This window comes from Salmo trutta, chromosome 22, assembly GCF_901001165.1.
Source record: "Salmo trutta chromosome 22, fSalTru1.1, whole genome shotgun sequence".
NCBI classification, from domain to species: Eukaryota; Metazoa; Chordata; class Actinopteri; order Salmoniformes; family Salmonidae; genus Salmo; species Salmo trutta.
The window spans coordinates 8,583,111-8,602,196 of NC_042978.1; the positions used below are offsets into that span (position 1 = coordinate 8,583,111).

Here is a 19,086-nt window from a genome sequence, read left to right on the forward strand (position 1 = left end):
GAAACTACATTTGTTTAAGCAAGTCAGCCATATCAGCTATGTTTTTATAAAAGGCAGTAAATGAGGCTGAATTAACTGTTTCGCTGCCAGACAAAGACGCTGATAGCCAGGTATTGCAGTGGTAAGGTGTTGGGGCTGCTGTTGGGACAGCTTTAAATTGACCCTAACAGTTTGTGGGCAATGTTTGTCTCCGTTATAGTGCAATTAATGTATTGTTTAGTGTTGTGGCTTTGCTGGCATGCATCCCATTTGTTTGTTTTTTTGCCACACCAAGATTTACATGCTAAAATCGCCACTGAGAATGACAATGCAGTGTTGCCTGGAAGTGACATTCAGAAGATATTGGATGGGTTAAACAAAACACTTAGGATTACATACATTGACGTTGCTAAAATTGTTTTGTTAAACTTGGACAATTGAAAAATAACTACTAACTACCAAGTGATCTTCGTTCACTTTATCTCCTCATATTCATGTCCCTCTACTTCCTGCTAATTCTCCTTGATCTCAGTGGTGTACACAGGCTGAACCACCACACGGTAGGAGAACTGGTCTGAGTGGCACGGATAGGCCTGGCCCGCAGTGATGTTTGCTGGGATCTGGGCCTGATTGCCGCCATTGCCAATTGTGGATGCAAAATCCTGGACATGGAATACAAACTCCCCTTCACACATCAGGACAACCTTGTTGAGGTAGCGGATGCTGTCCTGATACTCTTGGGGCAACTCCCTGTTATTCTGGGCAGTTAGCGAGACCATCGGCAGCGACGGACAGTGGACACCGCTGTTTGAGCATTCATGGTTGTGGATAAAGACCCTGGTGTTCCAGTTTAGCTTTTTGAATAGGGAAAAAAAGGCACTGTTGTGCACAGGGCTGTCAAAGTTGGCACTGAGGCTGTTGAGGTTCTGGCCTGAGTGGGAATAGTGTCCGATGTATCGGAACGTGGTGACATCCTTTGAGCTGAAAGTGAAGCTCCATGGCTTGCCAGTGTAGATCCTGGGTGTGTATTCCACCTTTTTAAGGAGGAGGCCCCCAGCTAGCGTCTGGAAGGGTAGTGCATTGAACTGAAAGCCCTGCAACATGCCGGCATTATAACGCTCTTGTTGGTCCATGTACAGTTCAGACTTGGCTTTGAGGTTGAACAAATCTTCAGCAGCGATCATGGGAAAACGGATGTGGTCCAAAATGGCGACCTGGTCTTCGTGGGTGGACGAGTTACCCTGTTCCAACACCCAGTCCTCCAAACCCTTTAGGAGGAAGGCCTCATCTGGCACTACCACGTCTGAACGGGCTAGAAGGGTCTTTACTGTGCCCAGGGCAAGACCAGTCCAGGCTGGGGAACGGATCAGTGACTCACAGTTCCAGGCAAGGTAGCGCAGACAGGTTTCCTGCAGAACTGGGTCGCCTGTGTGGACTGAGTACTCGTACAGAGAGGTCTGGGTCTGGAAGGAGGCATCATCGGGGAGCAGCCAGGTGAAGAGCCTCCCTGCCGCCTCCTGAAGCTGCTTCAGACCCCAGTTGGACGCCATCTTGTGGATGCACTGGGCAGAGGACATGGTCACGTTAATCTGCCACGTGTACAGATACCTGCAGAAGATAAAAAGATTACAAAAATACATGGATTCTCTGCCACGGCAAAGCTTTGCTTTGCAGAACAATATTGTTGATGTAACAGTAACTAGATTAAAGTTTGTTAGCAGGTTGGTGCCGCCTTACCTCAGGAAGTCGGTGACATGTGGCCGGCAGTTGAGGCTGACGTCTAGGTTGAGGTTACTGAGGTTCTCCTCTTGTGTGGCGTTTAAGATGGAGGCATTTGGGTCCAGAGTGACAATCAGCTTGTGAACACAGATGGTTTCCACAGTGCTGTTTGAAACCCGCACCATGATGTCAAAGTCGCAGTCGCGTCCACTGTCAAACAGCGCCCCCATGCGGTTACCGAGGCCTGTGTTGTGGTCCAGGGTGTAGACGCGACTGTTATTCCGAGACGATTCTGATCAAACAGAACAAATATTGATTAAGCACATCATATGCTGAATAGCACAAACAGTTTATCAACACAATATCAGAAATGTATCAAATATTTTCTTCAAATCCAATAGCCATTCACTGTAAACCTCTTTGAACATGTAACAGTTGTAACATCTTCATTAGCATCGAAAAGTGAGCCATGGGCCAATAACTTCTGCTACTGGATACTTCAATTCTGTCTTTGTGCCTTTCAATGAAACTGTGTCTGGTTTCTAGGGCTTTGTGTATCAGTCATTGTGGTCACTGTAGACCTGGGTTCAAATATTATTTAGGGTATTTCAATAACTTTCAAAGACAAGGAGTTGAATATTGGAATGCATTTGGAAATACACTGACTCAAATACACACATACATTTGATCAGTTTGGTATTTGAAATCATGTATTTGGAAATAAGTATTTGAAAATACCTTAAAATAATAGGCTATTTATAGGAAACGATTTGAAAATACTTTCCAATACTTACAATAGAAGTTGATTCCAGCCACATTACTTGAACATACTAAAATAAGTATTTAAATAATAAATAATCAAATACACATGTACCTCTTTCACAGACCACACCGGCATCCTCAGCATGTTGACAGTCAGTAACCCCCCAGCCTTTGAAGAGACAGTGGGACAAGTCTTTCTCTGTCCCCTCACAGTTTAGATCATCCATCCAGATAGGACCAGATCCTAAGGCCGGAATACAAACGTGTCACGGGTCAATGCAAACAAACAGTGCAGACCTCCATTGTATGCTAGACACTGAATGTACAAAACATTAGGAACACGTGCTCTTTCCATGACATAGACTGACCAGGTGAGTCCAGGTGAACGCTATGATCCCTTATTGATATCACTTCAATCAATGTAGATGAAGGGGAGGAGACAGGTTGAAGAAGGATTCTTAAGCCTTGAGACAATTAAGACATGGACTGTGTATGTGTGCCATTCAGAAGGTGAATGGGCAAGACAAAAAATATGGTAGGGGTATGGTAGTAGGTGCCTGGCACACCGGTTTGAATGTGTCAAGAACTGCAACGCTGCTGGGTTTTTCACAGTCAACAGTTCACGTGTGTATCAACAATGGTCCACCACTCAAAGGACATCCAGCCAACTTGACACAACTGCGGGAAGCATTGGAGCAAACATGGGCCAGCATCCCTGTGGAATGCTTTCGACACCTTGTAGAGTCCATGCCCCAACGAATTGAGGCTGTTCTGAGGACAAAAGAGGTGCAACTCAGTACTAGGAAGGTGTTCTTAATGTTTTGTACACTCAAGTGTATATGGTTCTGAATGGTGAGGTCATACAGATCTAACCTACCTTGTCCGTATATCCCACCTACCACAGCAGTGAGAGCACCAGGGTAGTTGAGATAGCGACACACCACCTGTGCCTCAGCAATGTCCCAGTTGTCATCACACACGGTCCCCCACTGTCCATTATAGTAGATCTCCACACGGCCCTCCACGGCCAGCTCACCCCCCACCAGCCTCATGTCCCCATCCTGTACCCCTGAATGGAAGTATTAGAATACAGTCAGTAAGTCAGTCAAATAGTCCCCCAAAAGCACTGAAAAAACGGGACAGTGGAAAATCTCCATTGAAATAGCTTTTCAGTCCAAGCCTAGGCTTAACCTGTCTCCGGGAAATGAATTGCACTTGGAAAATCAGTTTTAAGGGTTTCCAGCTGCAGAGGATGACCAGTGCATGAACTCACCCACAGACAAGCTGACCATGAGCAGAAGGACACAGGAAATTAGGCAATACTCCCCTGACATGTTTCTAGCCAGGCTCCAGGTGATAAGTATCTGAAAAACATGGGTAACAAAGAATGTTGAGAAATGTGTCTTCTGACTTTCCCAATGCCCCCCCCCCTCCCCCCAGATAGAGACACAAACTACGGATGTTAAAGGTTAACCTAGCTGTCGAAAATACATCTGACCGGTCATGCTATCAATCTATATGTTCATTTGCATAATTTTGTAGAATTACATTTGTGTATTTTCCTTAGTCGTCATGCATCTTATTTATCACAGGCGCAGAGCATACAGAGCCTAGTTTGAAGAGTAGAATATCCTATCACCTGCCAGAGAGAGTAGGTCCTCAATGGAGTGAAAGGTGCTTTTGTAAACCCAGTCGTTGCGCAATAAATAACAACTCTAAATACAACCCCGTGTTAAAAACTTTGACGGCCACGATTAAAAAGGAGCTATTTTTATTTCTCAACCTCAACTCGTACTTAAAGCGCGCCTCCCATTTGCCATTCCAGTGCATAGGCTATAGTCAACCGTAGGCAGGCTATCAGCGCGTCACCCACCACTTTGCAATGTGAGCTAGAGGCAGGAATTGTCTGAAAGCTTTACTTAAAATAATGAGGCATGTCTTACCTTGCTTTAAAGTAGCCTTGAGAAAATCCATCCATAGAAACGAGGCGGCAATTATTTTATAAAGACTTCCTGGTGCCATTAAACAGCATTTCTCTCCTGTTCTATTGGCTTTCATATCAACTTTCTTCATTGTTCAGAAGCCGAAGGCACAATCCTAGTTATATTAGCAACCAATCCTAGTTGTTGTTATAGATTCCCCCTCTTTCTAAGTTTCTAACAGAGATTTCCATCTGTCACATATGGAACCGCTCGCATTAGGTGCTCTGTTTTGAACTGTGTTTTCCAGCGAATTCCATTTTTGAAAATTCCTTTTTATTAACTACATAACAAGAGCTGCATGTTCAATAATAGGCTATGGCATTTTGGCTGTAAGACGATAGGCTTGCTATTGTTGCATGTTTCCATTAAGCTCTTAATGAAAAATGTCCGGTCCTTATATGCATTTATTAACTGGGTGCATCGAGCCCCGAATGCCGATTGGCTGACAGCCGTGGTATATAAGACCGTATACCACGGGTATTACAAAACATGTATTTTTACTGTTCTAATTACATTGGTAAACAGTTTATAATAGCAATAAGGCACCTCTGGGGTTTGTGATATATGGCCAATATACCACGGCTAAGGCCTGTGCCAGGGCACTCCGCGTTGTGTCGTGCTTAAGAACAGCCCTTAGCAGTGGTATATTGGCCATATACCACACCTCCTCAGGCATTATTTAAGTGATAATGCCCGAGAAGCCGGTGTTTGGAGGATATATTGGCACGGGTGTTGTTAGGCCCGAAAAGAAGTCGAGGGCAGGCAAACCGTGCCAATATATCCTCCAAACACCGGCTTCGAGGGCATTATCACTTTTATACAACGGGTTACCAACATATTCAAATAATGATTGACATATTTTAATTCAATGTTATTTTGATGAATTTATTCATACTATTTCATCCTTCCACAAGATATAGTCCCGAAACAAATCTAGTGTTGCTACCCAAGCCAGCTGGTCGTTCTTTCTATTGGTTAGGTTGCCAGAGATGGAAGCCAGATGTTCAGTCTTTTTGTTCTGTATCTTTGGACGCGACCCAGTCGTTCGTTCTAAATGTCACATTGCCATACTGGCTGGCAACGTTCTTATCCCTTGCTTGCTAACTAGCCAACTACGGCTAACTTACGATCACGTCAAAAACAGTGCAGACAGAATAACAACAGTAGCTGCATTTGTTTAAGCTGTTTTCTAGTGACATTTGGATACATCCATAACAATGGCCTAATGAGGCACGATTTCACCTGGCATAGAAAATGTGCTCTCTCGTTATGGACACTTGTTCAGAGGAGCTAGCCAACAACACAGCTAACCCAATAACTTCAAACTGAAGCTGTAAACTAGCTGCCCTTCATTCCTTTTACCGTTTTTCAATTGACATTTCTTTGTATGTATCCATAAAAATGATGCCAGCTGATTCATGATTTCGATTGTCTGAGGAACGCTGCCTGCCTCTCTCGTCTCGACTCCCGACCCCGACACGTTCATTACTATGGGCCAGCTGGAGATCGAATTTGAATATTGAAACAATGTTGCATATGTCAGAGACAGATCGTTTATACTGTTTATACAAATCTTTATACAAGGTTTATACAAATATCCGCTGTTGAAAACTAAATGTTAGTCTAAAAGAATTGTGAGAATGTCTAGATGCTTTTTATAGTGGAGATCAAGTTTATAACTTCCCTGGCTGGGCTGATGAGACAGCGGATTGCGCAGTCAGATGGAACAGAGTAATAGGAATATTAACGTCATAGATTTACCCTGTGGTAACTTGTGGAATAGACACTGTCTGGAATGCACATCAACAGCATCCTCCCAGACATCCTAGACCCACACCAATTCGCATTCCGCCCCAACAGATCCACAGATGACGCAATCTCAATCGCACTCCACACTGCCCTTTCCCACCTGGACAAAAGGAGCACCTATGTGAGAATGCTGTTCATTGACTACAGCTCAGCGTTCAACACCATAGTGCCCACAAAGCTCATCACTAAGCTAAGGACTCTGGTACTAAACACCTCCTTCTGCAACCTGATCCTGGACTTCCTGACGGGCCTCCCCCAGCTGGTAAGAGTATGCAACAACACATCTGCCACGCTGATCCTTAACACTGGGGCCACTCAGGGGTGTGTACTTAGTCCCCTCCTGTACTCCCTGTTCACCCACGACAACGTGGCCAAACACGACTCCAACACCATCATTAAGTTTGCTGACGACACAACAGTGGTAGGCCTGATCACCGACAACGATGAGAAGGCCTATAGGGAGGAGGTCAGAGAACTGGCAGTAAGGTGCCAGGACAACAGCCTCTCCCTCAACGTGAGCAAGACAAGGGAGCTGATCGTGGACTACAGGAAAAGGCGGGCCGAACAGGCCCCCATTAACATCGACAGGGCTGTAGTGGAGCGGGTCGAGAGTTTCAAGTTCCTTGGTGTCCACATCACCAACGAACTATCATGATCCAAACATACCAAGACAGTCGTGAAGAGGACACGACAAAACCTTTTCCCCCTCAGGAGACTGAAAAGATTTGGCATGGGTCCCCAGATCCTCAAAAGGTTCTACAGCTGCACCATCGAGAGCATCCTGACCGGTTGCATCACCGCCTGGTATGGCAACTGCTCGGCATCTGAACTTAAGGCGCTACAAAGGGTAGTGAGTACGGCCCAGTACATTGCTGGAGCCAAACTTCCTGCCATCCAGGGCCTATATAATAGCTGGTGTCAGAGGAAAGCCCATAAAATTGTTAGAGACTCCAGTCACCCAGGTTATAGCCGGTTTTCTCTGCTACCGCACGGAAGCGGTACCAGAGCGCCAAGTCTGGGACCAAAAGGCTCCTCAACAGCTTCTACCCTCAAGCCACAAGACTACTGAAAAATTTATAAAATCGCCACCGGACAATTTACATTGATCCCCCCTCCTTTTGTACATTGCTGCTACTCGTTGTTTATTATCTATGCATAGTCACTTCACCCCTGCCTACATGTACAAATTACCTCAACTAACATGAACCTTTTATTGTTATTCTTATTGTGTTACTTTCTATTATTATTTTTACTTTAGTCTATTTGGTAAATATTTTCTTAACTTTTGAACCTCACTGTTTGTTAAGGGCTTGTAAGTAAGCATTTCACGGTAAGGTCTACACTTGTATTCGGCGCCAGTGACAAATAAAGTTTGAATTTATTTTACTTTTAACCAATCAGCATTCGGGATTAGAACCACCCCGTTGTATGACGCTTAAACATAGTATCAGAGAGGAAGAGGCGAAGCGAGAGGTTTCGCTCTCTCCAAAATCTATCCAGAACAAACCCAATGCGTTTCTATGTCTCCTGCCTTCCAGCGGTGGGACGACTACCATTGTTAGGGCAGAGAAATACGCATCTCGTCATTATATACAGATCTCTGATAGTATTTTCTGTTGGTAACATAATTTTACTGTTTGGGAAAAAAGTAACCATTTGTTAGCCGGTTAATTTTTTTTACCTTTATTTATCTTGGCATATCAGTTAAGAACAAATTCTTATTTTCAATGACGGCCTCGGAACAGTGGGTTAACTGCCTTGTTCAGGGGCAGAACGACAGATTTTTACCTTGTCGATCTTGCAATCTTTCGGTTACTAGTCCAACGCTCTAACCACTAGGCTACCTGCCGCCCGTTAATGGGGGTCAGTTAGTTGGCAGCAAAATTGACCGAAATGTGCATTCCTAACACACACTAAAGGAACATATTGTGCAACATTTCCGAAAACATCCAGCAATCAAAGAAATTACAAACTGACATGCACACTAAAAACATAATAAAGCCATTGCAGAGGTATACATTACTTCAAATATAAAATCAGAACTACTACTACAATTTTAAAAAGACAGACAATTTACACTGTAGATTGTTACAACAGTTAACCACTGAGAGCAACCTATTGTCTCGGTCTCTCTTGATCATTGATTTTGCTTGATCACTTATTTTAATTGTTCCCTCCAGTATTATTAGCTTTTTGTATTTCAGTCACATGAATCATTCTACATTCAAATGTTAAAAATAATAATACTCTACCAATTGCTTGCCTAAATTGCCTCGCAGTGCCTTGCAGTTAGTTTCTGGTACCTCTGAATAAATACCCCCGTTGGAGTTGTTAATCACCGTTTCTACATAATCTTCTCCCTGCTCGTCCTCGAGGGCTGGCCAAATTCATGAGTTTCGTTTCTTCAGAATGCTCAAATGACATTGAATAGGAGATGCATGCATTGCTAGTCCTAGACTCCTACATGGTGCAACGCATTCAATGTGCGGCGTCCTATGTAGGTTAAACTGGCTATGATTATGCCATGTATTTCGCAAATGTGTTCATGACCAAGCACGCTCGATTCCCAAAATTGCATTGCCACGAACGCTGGATTATAAACTTGTTATTACATTGTTTTTACATATCCCATACATCACTGTGTGGGAATGGGAAGACCCCCGTTCCGGGTTAGCTAGCTAAGCAGTTGATTCAAACAACTTGAAAAGCTGTGGCTACCTTATATCATCTAATTTACTAATGAATATTGATTTGACGTTCGCGAACAATTCGTTCGATTCGAACGAGATTTTTTACTGACTCGAGAGTCGTGATTCATCTTTCTGAGTGACTCGTTCATTTGACCAGTTATTAGTGCTAGCCGCAATGAGTCATATAGCAGGATTCATTGTCCGGACCAGTGGACGAGTCATGATAATAACCATAAAACCTAGCGGTCAAACACGAAAATGGTTCAAATCGTTTTTTCACCATTCTTTTTTCACATCATGGATTTTACAAAACACTTCAAACTAAGTATGTGTTTATTGTAGGTTTACTTTGGCGTGACGTTTTGATCACTGTGTAATTCACTACGTGACAAATTGAGTTGTATCAATACATTTGCCTGGGGGTGAAAGTAGATTTCATTTCTTCTCGTTACAGCATCTCTACGGGATCAACATCTTGGCAAATGTATTCACAAATGTAAATCACTTTCCACAAATGTCAATTACCAATCCACAATATAAAACACTTTCCACAAATGTAAATCGCTATCCACAAACAAACACCTTTTGATTTGTATTTGTACATTTTTTATAACTGCAGATATGCATGTTATTTCCAAGTAAAATGACTGCCATAAAGATTTGCACAAAGGAGAGATACGTGCAAACATGACAGATATGGCAAACCTGGAAATCCATATTTGGAAGCGCTTAGGTCACCTGACTTTTAGCTGCGATTTGACGACAAGAAAAATACAAAACTTCTCACACATGGAAAAAAAGTCGCCGTAGAAAGCGATTTGTATTCATAGAAAAATGTTTGCGTCAGAGTGCTCAAGGAAGCAGGAGGGTTGAAGTCAGGCGCAGGAGACACAAGTCCGTGAACACACGTTTTAATAAATAATCACCACAAAAACAAACCTACACAGAAAGACTAAATAACCCCCCCCCGATGTCGTCCGCTTGCCTTTTTAGTTGACGTTCTCACATACTTTCTCTCTCGCCTCATTAATAAGTTAATGATTTAAAAAGTTTCTGTCTTATGTAATACATTTGGTCTCTAGTCTACGGGCTACAGAAAAAGCACAGGCTACTACTCTTTCTATCGTACTCTACATAATGTATGTTCAATTAATTTGATGGAGCATTGGAGAGGCGAGCTGGGCATAGACAAGCTAAATGTTTTGAACCCCTGCCTTTGGCAAAGTGGGCACTGCTTATCATAGGGCGGCATCAGCGCTCACCTGAATAGCCCTCATGTCACTGGGTGAGAGAAGTTATCACTTAGGCAGAATAATGTGAGGTGTTATGTGTTGCTGGAGGTGTGTCTTGGTCAGTTTAACTCAGAAATGGCCGCCCTCGTCAAACTGCCGCTCTAGGCAACTACCTAATCCTGCCTAATGGGGCCTATGATTAGCCGTGGGGCCTAATGATAGAATTCTATAAAGGGCCGGTTTCACAGACAGGGCTTAGATTAAGCCAGAACTAGGCCTTAATGTGTACTAGTTAAACTAGGACATTTAAGTTGCTTTCATGAATGTGGCTTAAATTTGGCTTGGAGTCCTGGAGTAAGGTAAGTGGGCCTAAATGAGAACACCTGGGTTAAGCCTAATTAGGTTAAGTATGAGCACATGCTGTTGGTCTAATGGTGCTCATAAAAACCCGGAATGGAATAGAAAACACCGTTACTGGTGTGAATCTTGAGACAAAACAATGCCAGGGGCAAAAATAATTTGTTCAAAAAACTTTAGTGAGTATGAAAAAATGCTACTAAAACAAGTTTTGTTAAACCATCCAGTTATTGAAGTAAAAAACCATACTACTGCTACTGAGAAAAAGAGAGTGTTTGGGCTGCAAATTGAGGTGAATTCAATGCAAATGAAAATGTAACCACAAGAAGAGTACAACAACTTCAGGTGAGAAATCTTCATTATTATCAGTATTTCTCATATTCATATTTTTGTGACCTCACTTCTATTGAATGATATCTGCCTTTATAGACTCTGTGGAAGAACCTTAAACTGGCTTTAAAAATAGAGAATGCAGAGATCAGAAGAGAGCGATTTACTACTGGTGGTGGACCACCAAAAAAGACAAGACTGATGAATTGAGCGACTTGCTGTCTGGAATAATAGAGCACCAGCAACCTCTGGATGGTATACCAGACGATGACCATTTGGACAGTTCAGATGAAGAACTGAGCACAAATGCTACATATACCAAAGAAAGTAAATTGGTTACTTCCTTTGGTAAATATATTCCACTGTCTGTGTCAATCTTTATTCTTCTTTCATTCTAAGGACCATATGAGTTTATTTGTGCTTCTAACTAAGTGTTCTAAGTGTTCTTTCTCCAGAGGAAAGGAATGTGAACAGGTTGGAAGAGCCAGTGCACAGTGAGTGTGTACCCCCCACATCTGCTATAGCATCCCTGAGAAGAAGATTCTGCCACCACCTTTCAGCAGACAACAAAGATGACCATGCATGAAAAGTTAGCCAGAGAATTTCATGAGCATAAAATGAAATATCTCTAGGAAGAACATGAAATGAAAATGAGAATTCTACAGGTTGAATTGTATATGAAGTTGGAAGAGAGAGTTATGATCTAAAAAAGATACAGTAATGAGACAATTGTGATTACCAGCCATGGTGAACAATATGAAAAAATACATGTTTTTTTTCATTTGGATATTCATGAGTGAGAGTATTTGAATCACGACAAACTACATTTTAAACCAGCCTTGGTTTAGACTCTCATTTATTTTTGCTGCACACTATTTGAATTTTGTACAGAACAAACATTATCAAAGCAAAAATAATCCATAATGAATACATTCCATATTTAAATGCATCTCATCTAGTTGAAATGCTGCAATGTGAAAGCAACTGTGTGCAAGTCCTCGTTGGTCATTGCCTGCCTCAGCCATGGGCACATCTGCTTGATCCTGAGCTAGCCACTGACTACACTTCAGCTAGCTAGTTAGCGAGCAGTAGATTAAAGAATCATTTTGTATTATTTAGCCTAGATAATTGTTTGTACAGTATGTCAACTTTGGTGTATAATTCAGACCTTATAGCATTTGTCAAGGATGAGCATAAGAGCATTAAAAGGGGTGAAGACTGCTATAAGTCTGGTCATGTGAAGAAGTGTAGCTATAGTGAGGGGAAGTTTACCAGTTTGGTCAGGGCCAGCATGAGAGATAAAGTTTATTAGGTACTTAAAAACACTTAATCAATTATATCATCATTAATCAGATTACCACGGACACCAGACTTAGATGAGTGATAAATCAGTTTTAGAATGTTGTCATTGATGAGAATGAATCTAAAAAAACTATTGACATTCAGAATTGACTTTGTTTAGACATCCAGCCCGTATTATAGTTTCATGACTAGAGACAAATCTTCAAAGGCACAGTATGTATTTATTCGGTGTGGTATGCATTCACAGAGTCTTGATTTATAGGATCCTTCCCACTATATGATTGATATGTCACTGCTAAAAAAGGGTGCTCAGATCACTGTCGTTGGATGGGGTGTTGTCTGTAAAGTGGGGCACAGATAACGAAGAGGAGGGCATCAAGTCATTCAAAATGTCTATAGGGATGGATGTGCAGGAGTCAGGGCTTTGGGTCATGGGGTCTGGGATCCTGGGTGCCTCACCGGATAGTCTTGTGGGCACCACAGCAGTGGTGGAGGTCAAGTGTTGCTATGGTTATCATGGACACAATGGGAATTATATCTGTGGTGTTAAAATAATTTTTTACCCCCCAGTGTCTTACTTGCTGAAGACCCCAGTAATTCCTGCTTGTACCTGACATGGTTGAAAAACAAGTGAACAATTAATAAAGATTATACGCAAACAATAGATTCCTAGAATAGGTTATATTCCATTCAAGTTTTCCTCAAAGCAGCCAACTAAAGTAATGTAGTTAACGTAAGTTCATTCACATATTTTATGCGTTACTGACCTGTCTGTCCACAGGCTCGTTGTGCTGTAGTCTCCACAACTGGACCGCTTGCGCTCGGATCACACTGGCACAGGATGTCTTTCCACCGGATGGTCTGAGGGATGCACTTGTCACGCCCTGACCAGTAAAAGGGTCATTTGTAATTGTAGTATGGTCAAGGCGTGGCAGGGGGTGTTTGTTTTGTGTGTTTTGGGGTTTTTGGTTCTAGGGGATTTTGGTTCTAGTTTTCAATTTCTATGTTTTTTTTTCTATGTGTGGCCAGGTATGGCTTCCAATCAGAGGCAGGTGTCTTTCGTTGTCTCTGATTGGAAGCCATACTTAGGCAGCCTGTTTTTCCTGTGTTTTTGTGGGCGGTTGCTTTCTGCATAGGTCTGTATACTGTACCTTGCAGAACTGTTGATTGTCGGTTTATTGTTTTTTCGTTTAAGTGTTCACTTTATTAAGTAATAAAAGAAGATGAGCACTATACCCGCTGCATTTTGGTCTGTCCCTTTCGACGCCTGTGACAGCACTCCTGTTGAACTGGAAAACAAAGAGACATTTGTTCAGTGGTCGATCTTTTTCAATGCTATTTCAACATCTTTATCTGGACAGAAAACGCATTGTTTGCCATAACACAAACACACATTGGACATTGTGACAGGTGGTCCCTCAATACTCAAGCCTCATGCCTCATTGTTTGTTCTTGTTTCCCAATCATCAGTCTGGATCTTCCTCTTCTGCCATGGTGGATGAGCTACCTTTTCTGGTAAATACAGGGCCATTTCTCTTTCCCAGCGGAAAATGGCAGCTGCAGACCCAAGTGTTGTCACTGGGTTTCTGGTCTGCCCATCTGAAAGACAAAAAAAAAGTTACTTTTATTAGCTAGTTAAGTTGATTACTAAAATGGTAACAACTTTATTAAAATACAATAACCCACATACTTGACTATAATAATGGTTAAATAGACTGGGCTTTGGTCTGTGCTCATCTAAAATCCTACTATGTGGATGGGACAGTTCTACTGGGATGGAGGAATTATCTGGAATGCTCAACTAGATGATCAGGACAGTCTAGGGTACTATTTACCCAAAGAGGTGAAGTATTGCGATGAGCTATACAACTGTACTTCTGATTCTAATTCTCAAGAGGAAAGTTAAAACCCTCATCCGTGAGGTCACTAAGGAGGACCAACAGTGATAAGGGGGATTGTCTGAAAGGGACTGACATACAGGAACGGATCATAAGGATTTTGGGCAGTGGACCACGACTACGCTGAGCTGTAGTCAATGAATAGTATTCTCACATAAGTGTTCCTTTTGTCCAGGTGTGAAAGGGCAGTGTGGAGTGCAATAGAGATTGCATCATCTGTGGATCTGTTTGGGCGGTATGCAAATTGGAGTGGGTCTAGGGTTTCTGGGATAATGGTGTTGATGTGAGCCATTACCAACCTTTCAAAGCACTTCATGGCTATGGGCGTGAGTGCCATGGGTCCGTAGTCATTTAGGCAGGTTGCCTTTGTGTTCTTGGGCACAGGGACTATGGAGGTCTGCTTGAAACATGTTGGTATTACAGACTCAATCAGGGACATGTTGAAAATGTCATTGAAGACACCTGCCAGTTAGTCAGCACATGCCCGGAGCACACGTCCTGGTAATCCGTCTGGCCCCGCAGCCTTTTGTATGTAGGAGCACTCCCTTTAAGAGTGTGCTCCTAATCTCAGCTCGTTACCTGTATAAAAGACACCAGGGAGCCAGAAATATTTCTGATTGAGAGGGGTCAAATACTTATTTCCCTCATTAAAATGCAAATCATTTTATAACATTTTTGACATGCGTTTTTCTGGAATTTTTTTGTTGTTATTCTGTCTCTCACTGTTCAAATAAACCTACCATTAAAATTATAGACTGATCATTTCTTTGTCAGTGGGTAAACATACAAAATCAGCAGGGGATCAAATATTTTTTCCCCTCACTGTAATAGCAGATAACTATATTTTACCTAAACAGTATCAAGTTCTTAAAAAAATGTATTACACTTCTTTCTGCCATCATACTTTTTTTTGTTTGCCGTCTAAAGCTAAAGTCTGAAGCTAAACTGCCCTGATTGATCTCTATTGGAGAGCCAGAAGCTCCTGGAAGGGGTGTTGGTGGCCAAGTAGGGGACACTCTTCTCCACCACCGCATTTGTGTTCAGTTTGACCACTGCATTAATTTGCTTGTTTTCATCACAGTTTGATCCCATTTTGCATTGTTTTTCCCATAGAAATAGAATTAATAGAATATGATGACATCTGGGTAGAGTGGCAGCCATTCTGAGTGTACCAGTAGGAAAAAAGCAGGAAGTGTTATCATCAGTCTATGCTGTGATTTGTTTAATCAACTCAACTGACATTACAAAAAAATACATTCCATTGCATGACTACTTTAGTTAGCGTCATTTGAATGAACATTCTTCATTACCATGGAAATATTTGCATCACAATACCAGGCAGCCAATGCGAGTGTACCCATGAGTTCCCCAATCAAAGTTGCCACGGTTAGAGGTTCCAAGCCCGTTCTATTCATTCTATTTCTATGTTCCCCCCCCCCGTCCCCTGATTAGCTTTTCCTCAACACTGGAGTTGAAGAGCATGCAAAGACAGATGCATTCTGGCTTTATAGTTGGATTGGACTGGCAGACTTGAGAAAAGAGGAGTTTTTCTTCTGGGTTAACAACAACAAGCTGGCGTATAAACCAGAGTATGAGCCATTACTCCCTGTTTTCCAATGGCAATCGTTCAATGCAATAACATCAAAAAAGGAGCCACAACACCTGCATGTTGTGGTGTATTTAATGTCATTATTTTATTGATTATTACCTCATTGTAACACATTAACACATTATATAATTTATATATAGGAACTTATTTTTATGTTTCACCATAATGGTTACCTGCTTACTCCATGGCTCTGTTTGAATTCTGAATCTGAAATGGTTGGATTGGTGTAAGTAATAGGGTAGTAACCTTGCTTACACTTCCTATCCAATATCTTATAGATTCACCACGTCAAAGGAGAAATTGTTGTGAAGATATTGGGGGGGACGAATAGTAGATGGGGTCCTGGGGGGGACGAATAGTAGATGGGGTCCTGGGGGGGATGAATAGTAGATGGGGTCGTGGGGGGGACGAATAGTAGATGGGGTCGTGGGGGGGACGAATGGTAGATGGGGTGGCAGCCATCTACCATTCGAATGGTAGATGGGGGGGATGAATAGTAGATGGGGTCCTGGGGGGGATGAATAGTAGATGGGGTCGTGGGGGGGACGAATAGTAGATGGGGTCCTGGGGGGGACGAATAGTAGATGGGGTCCTGGGGGGGATGAATAGTAGATGGGGTCGTGGGGGGGACGAATGGTAGATGGGGTGGCAGCCATCTACCATTCGAATGGTAGATGGGGGGGATGAATAGTAGACGGGGTCCTGGGGGGGATGAATGGTAGATGGGGTCCTGGGGGGGACGAATAGTAGATGGGGTCCTGGGGGGGATGAATGGTAGATGGGGTCGTGGGGGGGACGAATAGTAGATGGGGTCCTGGGGGGGACGAATAGTAGATGGGGTCGTGGGGGGGGACGAATAGTAGATGGGGTCGTGGGGGGGACGAATGGTAGATGGGGTGGCAGCCATCTACCATTCGAATGGTAGATGGGGGGGATGAATAGTAGACGGGGTCCTGGGGGGGATGAATGGTAGATGGGGTCGTGGGGGGGACGAATAGTAGATGGGGTCCTGGGGGGGACGAATAGTAGATGGGGTCGTGGGGGGGACGAATAGTAGATGGGGTCGTGGGGGGGACGAATGGTAGATGGGGTGGCAGCCATCTACCATTCGAATGGTAGATGGGGGGGATGAATAGTAGACGGGGTCCTGGGGGGGATGAATGGTAGATGGGGTCCTGGGGGGGACGAATAGTAGATGGGGTCCTGGGGGGGACGAATGGTAGATGGGGTCCCGGGGGGGATGAATGGTAGATGGGGTCCTGGGGGGGATGAATGGTAGATGGGGTCCTGGGGGGGACGAATAGTAGATGGGGTCCTGGGGGGGACGAATAGTAGATGGGGTCCTGGGGGGTCCTCCCCGTTTTTTAAATTATATTTTAAAATGCATTTCCTGCAATTCTACACAGTTTGACATTACTTTTTATGCCTCTCTTGAGGGGTATTTTGAGGGGTATATTGAAAACACAGTATAAGTGGAAGGATAAGTGGAAGCCCCCCCCCCCTTTATTATTTCATTCCAAGTCATCATCTCATCTCTATAGAGCTGCTGCCTATGCTGTCTGACAAAATCATTATTTTGTAGTTCTTCAAAGTAAATAAGGCATACTTTTATGACTGCTGAATACCAACTATCTTTCACTTTGATCGTGTATTTTCAGGTAGCGATACCTTGCAAAGCAACAGCTGCTCTCTATATCTCCACACGATCCTGCATCCTTGTCTCTTAGCAGGTGTAAAAGAGACACAGACCGGACAAGTATATGCGCAATGGATTATGGTCATTGTAGTTAATTAACACATTTTATGCACTAAACCAGGGTTTCCCCAAACCCGGTCCTCAGGACCCCAATGGGTGCACGTTTTGATTTTTTGTCCAAGCACTACACTTCAAATAACAAACATCATCAAGCTTTGATAATTTGAATCAGCTGTGTAGTGTTAGGTCAAAAACCAAAATGTTCACCCCTAGGGGTGCCGAGGACTGAGTTTGAGAACGTTGTGCTAAACTATGTACACTGAACAAAAATATAAACACAACATGCATCAATTTGAAAGATTTTACTAAGTTACAGATCATAGGAAGTCAGTCAATTTAAATGAATTAATTAGGCCCTAATCTATGGATTTCACATGAATACAGATATGCATCTGTTGGTCACAGATACCTTCAAAAATGGTAGGGTCGTGGATCAGAAAAGCAGTCAGTATCTGGTGTGACCACCATTTGCCTCATGCAGCGTGACACATCTCCTTCGCACAGAGTTGATCAGGCTGTTGATTTTGGCTGTGGATTGTTGTCCCACTCCTCTTCAATGGCTGTGCGAAGTTGCTGGATTTTGGCGGGAACTAGAACACGCTGTCGTAGAGCATCCCAAACATGCTCCATGGGTGACATGCCTGGTGAGTTTGCAGGCCATGGAAGAACTGAGACATTTTCAGTTTCAGATCCTTGCGACATCGAGCTATGCATTGCCATGCTGAAACATGAAGTGATGGCGGCTGATGAATGGCCTCAGGATCTCGTCACGCTATCTCCGTGCATTCAAATTGCCATTGATAAAATGCAATTGTGTTCATTGTCCATAGCTTATGCCTGCCCATACCATAACCCCACCACCATGGGGAACTCTGTTCACAATGTTGACATCAGCAAACGGCTTGCCCACACGACACCATACATGCTGTCTGTCATCTGCCAGTGCAGTTGAACATGGGATTCATCTGTGAAGAGCACACTTCTCCAGCATGCCAGTGGCCATCGAGGTGAGCATTTGCCCACTGAACTTGGTAATGAAGCCGAACTGCAGTCAGGTCAAGACCCTGATTAGGACGACAAGCATGCAGATGAGCTTCACTGAGACGGTTTCTGACAGTTGGTGCAGAAATTCTTCAGTTGTGCAAACCCACAATTTCATCAGCTGTCCGGTTGGACGTACTGCCAAATTCTCAAAAACGACGTTGGAGGCGGCTTATGGTAGAGAATTTTCTGGCAACACCTCTGGTGGTCTTTCCTGCAATCAGCATGCCAATTGCACGCTTCCTCAAAACTGCACATTTTAGAGTGGCCTTTTATTGTCCCCAGCACAAGGTGCACCTGTGTAATCGTGCATTTAATCAGCTTCTTGATATGCCACACCTGTCAGGTGGATGGATTATCTTGTGAAAGGAGAGATTCTCACTATTTAAAAAAGTGTATTTAACCTTTACTTAACTAGGCAAGTCAGTTAAGAAAGAACAAATTCTTATTTACAATGACAGCCAACCAAAAGGCAAAACACTTCCTGCGGGGACAGAGCTGGGATTTAAAATATATATATATATAACATATAAATATAGGACAAAACACACAACACAACAAGAGAGACAACACAACACTACATAAAGAGAGACCTAAGACAACAACATATCAAGGCAGCA

General features: G+C 43.1%; 1 protein-coding gene across 5 annotated transcripts; it reads right to left on the minus strand.

Annotated features, from left to right (window-relative positions):
* Positions 1–470: 470 nt before the first annotated feature.
* LOC115158001 (galectin-3-binding protein A) lies at positions 471–9,839 on the minus strand. Of its 5 annotated transcripts, none has more exons than XM_029706435.1 (6): positions 9,647–9,839; positions 3,734–3,824; positions 3,338–3,529; positions 2,573–2,704; positions 1,717–1,990; positions 471–1,587 (listed from the first exon to the last, which is right to left on the minus strand). In XM_029706435.1, the coding sequence occupies exons 1-6, from the start codon at positions 9,656–9,658 to the stop codon at positions 492–494; spliced, it is 1,797 nt and encodes a 598-aa protein (XP_029562295.1). In that variant the 5' UTR covers positions 9,659–9,839; the 3' UTR covers positions 471–491. The 5 variants fall into 5 exon arrangements, with proteins under 5 accessions (XP_029562295.1, XP_029562299.1, XP_029562297.1 ...); XM_029706439.1 differs by lacking the exon at positions 9,647–9,839 and adding an exon at positions 8,555–8,766; XM_029706437.1 differs by lacking the exon at positions 9,647–9,839 and adding an exon at positions 8,515–8,766.
* Positions 9,840–19,086: the final 9,247 nt, after the last annotated feature.

Excerpts from the sequence above, each read along its gene's own strand:
- LOC115158001 (XM_029706435.1), bottom strand. Across the intron at positions 2,705-3,337 it reads AGGTGGGATATACGGACAAG|GATCTGGTCCTATCTGGATG; the intron begins GTAGGTTAGATC and ends TTCCGGCCTTAG. Across the intron at positions 1,991-2,572 it reads CGGTGTGGTCTGTGAAAGAG|AATCGTCTCGGAATAACAGT; the intron begins GTACATGTGTAT and ends CTGTTTGATCAG.